Source organism: Pteropus medius, unplaced genomic scaffold (assembly GCF_902729225.1).
Source record: "Pteropus medius unplaced genomic scaffold, Ma_sr-lr_union100, whole genome shotgun sequence".
NCBI classification, from domain to species: Eukaryota; Metazoa; Chordata; class Mammalia; order Chiroptera; family Pteropodidae; genus Pteropus; species Pteropus medius.
Genome location: NW_024355990.1, coordinates 1,002,378 through 1,009,627, shown reverse-complemented (window position 1 = coordinate 1,009,627; position 7,250 = coordinate 1,002,378). Strand labels below are relative to the sequence as shown.

At 67.0% G+C, this 7,250-nt stretch overlaps 1 protein-coding gene across 2 annotated transcripts in view; it reads left to right on the top strand.

Moving 5' to 3' along the window:
* Positions 1-1,871: 1,871 nt before the first annotated feature.
* Positions 1,872-7,250, top strand: part of FSCN2 (fascin actin-bundling protein 2, retinal) — a 7,476-nt gene continuing 2,097 nt past the window's right edge. For both annotated transcript variants that reach the window (XM_039859163.1, XM_039859162.1), the window contains exons 1-2: positions 1,872-3,645; positions 7,073-7,229. In XM_039859163.1, the coding sequence (XP_039715097.1) occupies positions 2,820-3,645; positions 7,073-7,229 (983 nt within the window). In that variant the 5' untranslated portion in view covers positions 1,872-2,819. The remainder of the gene's footprint in view (positions 3,646-7,072; positions 7,230-7,250) is intronic.

Genomic DNA, 7,250 nt, shown 5'->3' with positions numbered 1-7,250 from the left:
CAGGCCTGGGGAGAGAGGGCATCGGGTGTGAGCGGCAGCCTGGACAGTCCCTGGGGGTGCACGTGGCCTGGTCGCCCTGCCAGGCAGCGGTGAGTGTGTTGGGTCCCGCGGCCGGGGCCACGGCAGCATCTCCAGGGCCCAGAGAGCCCAGCGGGTGGGCGTGGCTCACCCTGGCCGTCGCCATCCACGTGTACTTCCTCATACACACACGCACACGCACACACAGGCCCGGGCTCACGCGCACGCTGCCGCATCTACCTGCAGAGCTCAGCCCGTCACGCCAGAAGCCCTGCATTGAACATCCACAGGGACTTATCAAGTACAGACTCGGTGCCAGAAACGTCGGGGGTGGTCCCAGAAAGGAACCATGGCTCTCACGGGCAGCTGGGCAAAGGCCTCAGGTCCAGAGGGGGCCAGGGAACAGGAGGTCCGAGCACATGGCCTTCTTCCAGGGACCTGGGGCTGGGAGGCCCACCTCTCAGAGTCCCCCGGGGGCCCGAAAGGCTACCCCTCGGGTCACGGCCCTGAGTTAGTGCGAGGCAGCCCCATCTCACCACAAAAGCTGAGAGGACGCAGCCCCTTTGGCTCTGCCGCCGAGAAGCTGCCTGGAGCCAGGCCCACTTAGCGCCTGGCAGCCAGGCTTCCCTCCCCGGGCACGCGATGGCCGTGAGCACCTGCCAGCGCCAGTCAGCGCTAATGAGGCTCCTTGGACGTCGGCTCCTGGGCGGCCTGGCTTGGGGCTCTGGTGCAGGAGGGGACCATGGGCACAGGTGAACTGGTGTGGACAACCCTGTGGCTTGTGCCTCCGACCAGGGTCACTGCTCTGCACCGAGGCCTGGGCCCAGTCCCCTGGGGGCGTGGGGCCTTCTGTGCGGGCCTCACCTCTGGGGAGGGCATCGCCCCAGACTGCAGCTCCTCAGAGGGGTGCCTGCCGTGCAGCCCAGCCGGGCACGCCGTCAGAGCCCCCAGCGTGGGGCACAGGCGGATGCCGCCAGCCCTCGGGAAGAGCCAGGGCTGGCCCAACCTGGGCCGCCTCGCAGCCTGCCCCATGCGTGCCTCCCGCTCCCACACCTGCACACAGACCTGCACGCGCACTGCGGCATCCGTGCAGCGCTCAGCCTGCCACACCAGTGAGGGGACGGGGCCCTGCTCTCCTCCTAGCATCTTCATATGCCAGGCTGGGCTCCCGCCCAGGGCTGGGAGAGCGGACGAAGGACCTCTGCCCCTGTGCCATCTGCCCCGCACCCCCGCCCCGGGCCCACGCGTGCCCAGCCCAAGTCCCTTTCTATCCGCTGGACCCCCACGAAAATGGGGTGAGACTGGAGGTAGCGGCTGGAAGCGTCCTGTGGTCCCAGGTCCCAGTCCCCAGGGAGGCGCGAGGGTCACACGCTGTGCTGGAGAGGACGCCGAGGCTGGCCCAGGCCAGGTCGGGCTGCTCCGGTTTCACTGCTTGGCTCCTGGCCCCTGAGGCAGGTGCAGCAGACAGACAGGCCTGGCCAGGCTGAGCTGCCCACTGCAGGTCCCCGAAGGCAGCCCCCCGGTGCTCAGGGGGGACGGGGTGCCACTGGGGGGCCCCAGCGCCAGGGACTGGGAGGTGCCGGCGTCAGGGGCGGCCAGCTTCCACTTCTCCTGGCCAGCTGGCCTCATCCCTACATGGCTTCCTAGACCCGACCCCATAAAGACCCCGAAGTCAGGCCAGTTTTTCCGGCCATGAGGATGGCAGTTCAAGGGCCCCCAAGGCCACCCAACATGGCTGGCTTGACCCGAGCGCACCCACAGAGGAGAGAAGCCTTGTGGGCCCTGCCCTGTGAGGCGCTCAGGGCACAGTGGTCAGCTTGTAGCTGGGCTCTCTGACCTGGTCCAACAGCCTGACGCCTCCTAGTGCCGCCTGGTATGACATCACCCGCTCCACGGTTACGCTTTCATGTCACCTTCACCCTGTGCAACCCACTCACTGTCCCCACCATACAGCTGCCGCCTCGGCCCCGAGCACGGTCCCTCTGCGCACGGCCCAGCACGGTCAGGCTGCCTGTACCCTGCTTGGGCCTGGAGGCCACAGCTGCCAGGATGAGGGCACCTGGCCTGCCCCAGGCGCCGACGGCCCTGCCTACCGCTTTCGGGCCCAGGGCTGCAGGCCATGGCAGAGGGCAGCCTAGGGGGAGAGTGTGTGATGCAGGCTGCGGGCCACGCGGCCAGGGACCTTGCGTGCGCCTGGCAGCAGGAATCAGAGAAGCAGTAACTGGATCTGTGGGGACCTGGCGGCCGCGGAGGGTGGCGGGCTGTGATCGGGTTGCCACTGCACTGTGAGCTCTCTGCTGGCGGCTTTCAATACATCGGGGAAGAGCTGGCGGGACCTGTGAGTCCCTGCAGTGGGTCTAGGGGCCCCGAGGTGGGGGATGAGAAGGAGGGAAGCCACGAGGTGAGGGGGCCACAAGGCAGGGCACAGGGCCCGTCCGCGCTGCCCCCAGCAGACGCTGGCGGGGTCCGGGGGTGGTCAGGCCTGGGGGGGCACAGCGCTTTCCAGCCCCGATCCGGCTCCAGCCCCTTGCAGCCCGGGAGTGGCTGAAATCGAAGCCGGGGTAAGACAGGCAGCCGCTGTCCCTAAGCCGGTACAGCTCTGATCCGCCTCCCTCCCTCCCTCTGCTGCCCGCTGGTCAGGTAAGAGCTGCCCAGGCCCACGGCCACCGGTCAGAGGCGACATCTGAGCGGGCAGCCGGTCCATGACGCCGGTGGGGTCTAGGGGCCGGGCCTCTGGGGGACCTCGGGGGCCGTGAGCACGCAGGGGGAGCTTCCCAGGCCTCTCGTGGGTCGTCCCCAAGATGCCCACCAACGGCCTGCACCAGGTGCTGAAGATCCAGTTTGGTCTCGTCAACGACACTGACCGCTACCTGACTGCCGAGAGCTTCGGCTTCAAGGTCAACGCCTCGGCGCCCAGCCTCAAGAGGAAGCAGCTGTGGGTGCTGGAGCCTGACCCCGGCCAGGGCACGGCCGTGCTGCTGCGCAGCAGCCACCTGGGCCGCTACCTGTCGGCGGAGGAGGATGGGCGCGTGGCGTGCGCTGCGGAGCGGCCGGGCCGCGACTGCCGCTTCCTGGTCCTGCCGCAGCCCGACGGGCGCTGGGCGCTGCAGTCGGAGCCGCACGGCCGCTTCTTCGGCGGCACGGAGGACCGGCTGTCCTGCTTCGCCACCGCCATCTCCCCGGCCGAGCTGTGGACCGTGCACCTGGCCATCCACCCACAGGCCCACCTGCTGAGCGTGAGCCGGCGGCGCTACGCACACCTGTGCCCGCAGGAGGACGAGATCGCGGCCGACAGCAACACGCCGTGGGGCGTGGACGCGCTCGTCACCCTCGTGTTCCAGAACCGGCAGTACTGCCTCCGGGCCTGTGACAGCCGCTACCTGCGCAGTGACGGCCGCCTCGTCTGGGAGCCCGAGGCCCACGCCCGCTACACGCTCGAGTTCAAGGCAGGCAAGCTGGCCTTCAAGGACTGCGACGGCCACTACCTGGCGCCCGTGGGGCCCGCAGGCACGCTCAGGGCCGGCCGCAACACGCGGCCGGGCAAGGACGAGCTGTTCGACCTAGAGGAGAGCCCCCCGCAGGTGGTGCTGCTGGCTGCCAACCACCGCTACGTGTCCGTGCGGCAAGGTAACGAGGGAGCGGTGGGCGGGTGCGTGTGGACGCGCACGGTGCAGGCGGTTGGGCCGTGGGCCACACGGGGGTTCCCCGCTCAGGGCTGCTGGCTGTGGGGTAGGAAGGAAGGGGGGCCTGTCTTGGGACAGCTGGGCAACCACTGAGTGTCATGTGGGCAGTGCCCAGCTGGGGGCCAGCAAGGCCCCGGCCTGCTGCCCTGAGGGGCACGAGGCCAGCCTCCGCTCACACTGGGCTGCCCACACACACCCCATCCCCCGCCTGCACCCCTTCCCTCCCACCACCCCACTTTCTGAACTTTAAAGGAAATTGGGAAGGGTGCCAAGAGCATGGCAAAGAGCCAGCAGAGTCAGACCCCACACCCCACGTGCCAGACCAGTGGGTCTTCGCCCGCCCCCAGGAGTGGTGCGGGAAGGACCTTGGGGTCCCCCAGTCCGGAGGGTGCAGGGAGCAGATGCCCCTCCATGAGAAGGCACTGTCTCCACCTGCTGGGTTTGGCCGGGTCCCCCGCCTCCTGGAGCACTGGCTGCTGGCCTCGTGATTGGCGGGCCCTTCCACACGCAGACACATGCCTGCGGGGTGAACGTGGGTAACTCCTACTTCCCCTCGAGAAAGTTGAGGCCCTGGATTGGCCCCGAGCTGTGAGGGGCTGGCCCCAGCCTCAGGCCACCTGCCCCTGATTCGGGCTCCTGGCTCTGTGCAACCAGGAGTGGCCAGGGACACCCTGACCTGGCACATGGCCACCCTCGTCCAGACGGCAGAGGCCCGGCCATGAGCACCTGGGAAGGGCGGTCCGGCCGTGGCCATAGGGGTCCGGCCTGCAGGCGAGGTCCTTGAGGCCAGCCCAGTGCAGGCGGGCGTTCCACACACAGCTCCTAAGCACTTGTCCTGGCATGTGGCTGGGTCTCAGGGTATGACGGGGGACGCACAGCCCTGGTCCTGTCCATCACAGGCCCTGTGGCCTCGCCACACCAGCTTCTGGCCTTGGCCAAGGCCCACGGGCTTGGTTCGTCAGTGAGACGTGGGCTCCGATGTGTAAAGGCTTCCTCTGTGAGTCAAAAGAGATTCTGGACACAAACTATCTGAACACGTTCAGCTTGTGAGCGAGACTTGGAGGTGATAAAGGTGGCGGTAATGGCAGGGCGGCTGGAGCGACAGATGGTGCTGGGGTTTCTGCTGCTGCTGCTGCTGCTGCTGGTGATGTTGGAGGCGGCGCTGGTGGCAGTGCTGATGATGATGGCGTTGGTAGTGACGGTGTGTTGGTGGTTTTGGGATGACGATGGTGGTGATGGGAAGAGATGGGTCTGTATGGACCATTTTTCATTCTCTGGATCACCCGGGGTGACCCCATCCCTCCAGTGGGGCACGCCCCCAGTAACAACCAGATCTGATCCGTTGCCCACTGCAGAAGCCGAGGTACTCCCCATTCACCTCCCCACTCCCCCCCACAATAAGCCTTGGGGCACGTGACCTCAGATGTTTGGACATTGGGCAACCAGGGTGCGAGGAAGCAGATGTGGCATTTCTGTCCTGGGCAGAGGGGAGAGATGCCCCAGTTCCAAGGGAGCTGGAGCGGCGCCCTGGTCCCCGCCATCTTCCTGGGCAGGCGGCCCCTAAACCGCCGCCTCGCTTCTGGGTGAGTGAGGCCCCGGCTGGCCCAACTCTGCTCCTCGGTATCGCTCTGCGCTGCCTCCAACCCCAGAGTTCGCGTGTTTCTGCTGTGCTCGCTGCCAGCCACACTGCAGTTAGGGACTGTCACTGCAAGGGACAGAAAGTGGCCTCAAACTGGCAAAAGCCACGAGTTCATCGATCATCTCTGATAAAGGGGAGCCTGGAGGCACGGAGGTGGCGGGGTCCCAGGAAGGACACCATCGCCAGCCCAATGGCGTCACCGAAGTCCTCTGCTCCTTCCTCCCTGTGGAACCAGTCTCCTGGGACAGCTCTGAGCTCAGGCCGGGGCCCTCGTGGTCACAGGTGGCTGCTGCTGTTTCGGGCCTCACACCCAAATAGGACGGCGTCCGGAGGAAAGAGGGGAGCTGGCTTTTCTCGAGTCTTTGCAGGAGTCAGCTAAGTTCCTCCATAAAGACCCGCCGACACCCCTCGGTGCTCACGCGCCGCCCGCCCCTCCAACCGCTCCCCGCAGGCGGGGGCCACGCTCTTTGCTGGCGCCAACCGGGCCTCGTCTGCCTCGAGGTCAGGGGCACCAGATGCAGACGGTGTGCGAGGCGGAGGCCTGGACCGCCTCCTACCTGGATGTGTCGTGTGGGTGCACACGGCACAGCGACGGGTGGGCCCTGGAGGCGGCAGCGAAAGCACGCAGCCCCGGCCTCATGTCCGCGGTCCCGCTGCTGCCTCGCCGCCTGCGGGGGGCCGCTCCTTCACCCCTCAGTGTCACCCTCCCCGTGAGGCTGTCCCAGGCCAAGGCCCACGGAGTTTGTGAGCATCGGACGAGCCACTTTGTCGCCTGCTGCTCCCTGCAGACGAAGGCTGCCGGGAGGGAAGGGCTGTCTCCCGCGTTGTCACAGGGCACATGAATGCAGTGTGGCTGTCGGGCACTGGGGGTGGCTGTGAAAACGCCGGGCTGCCTCCTTTGCCTCTGAGCAGTGACCCGCGTGAGGCCCAGCCCGGGGACTCTGGGAGCTGACGGGGGGCACGAGGCCCTGCCAGGTGCCTGCCCTTCCTTCCCCGGGTGCAGAGCTGGACAGCCGGACGGAATCTGGCCCCGACCCTCAGCTGTCACCCCACCCCTGCTCCGCCAGCTAAACACGTGGGAGTTTGTGCAGGAGCCCTGTGATCTGCCACACCGCTTGCTGTAGACGCAGAGACTGTTTATGGGAAGGTACCGGGGAAGCTGCGGTGCCCGTCTGCTGCCCGCTCCCCTGGACACAGGTGTCCCCTCTGTCCCCGGTCCAGGCACCACAGGCAAAGCCCGGGTGGCCTTGTCCTCCCCCAGGAATCCTGGGAGACTCCACACATGTGAGTGGGAGGCTGGGAGGGGACAGGGCCAGCCCCTGCCCAGTGCCCAGGAGTGGACCCCAGGCCTTGCCGTGTCCTAGGCCATGGCACTGGGAAGGACAGGGACCCCACTGGGCCCACACAGCAGCTCAGGGGCAGGTTATAAATAGGCTGGTGTCAGTGCCGGGTTGAGAGCGGGAGCAAGCGGATTATGTGCTGATTAGCGGAGGCAGGGGATTCGCTGGCACGGAAGGCAGGCTCTGGGCTTCAGGGAGCAGGGCGTGGAGGTCTGCGTGCTCAACGGCGGGGCACAGCTCCCCCACCCTCTGAGAGGGGTCTTCCGAATCTCCTCAGGTTCTAGGTGGGACCCCCTCTGGCTCAGGGCTGCCCCAAGAGCATGCCTGCCCACCCCTCTGCTCCCCGCCCACCCAGGGAGAGGCGTGAGGGGCTTCCCATCTCCTCCCCCCAGGGGTCAATGTCTCAGCCAACCAAGATGAGGAACTGGATCATGAGACCTTCCTGATGCAAATCGACCATGAGACAAAAAAGTGCACCTTCTACTCCAGCACTGGGGGCTACTGGACCCTGGTCACCCACGGGGGCATCCAGGCCACGGCCACACAAGTGTAAGTGCGGCAGCCATGTCC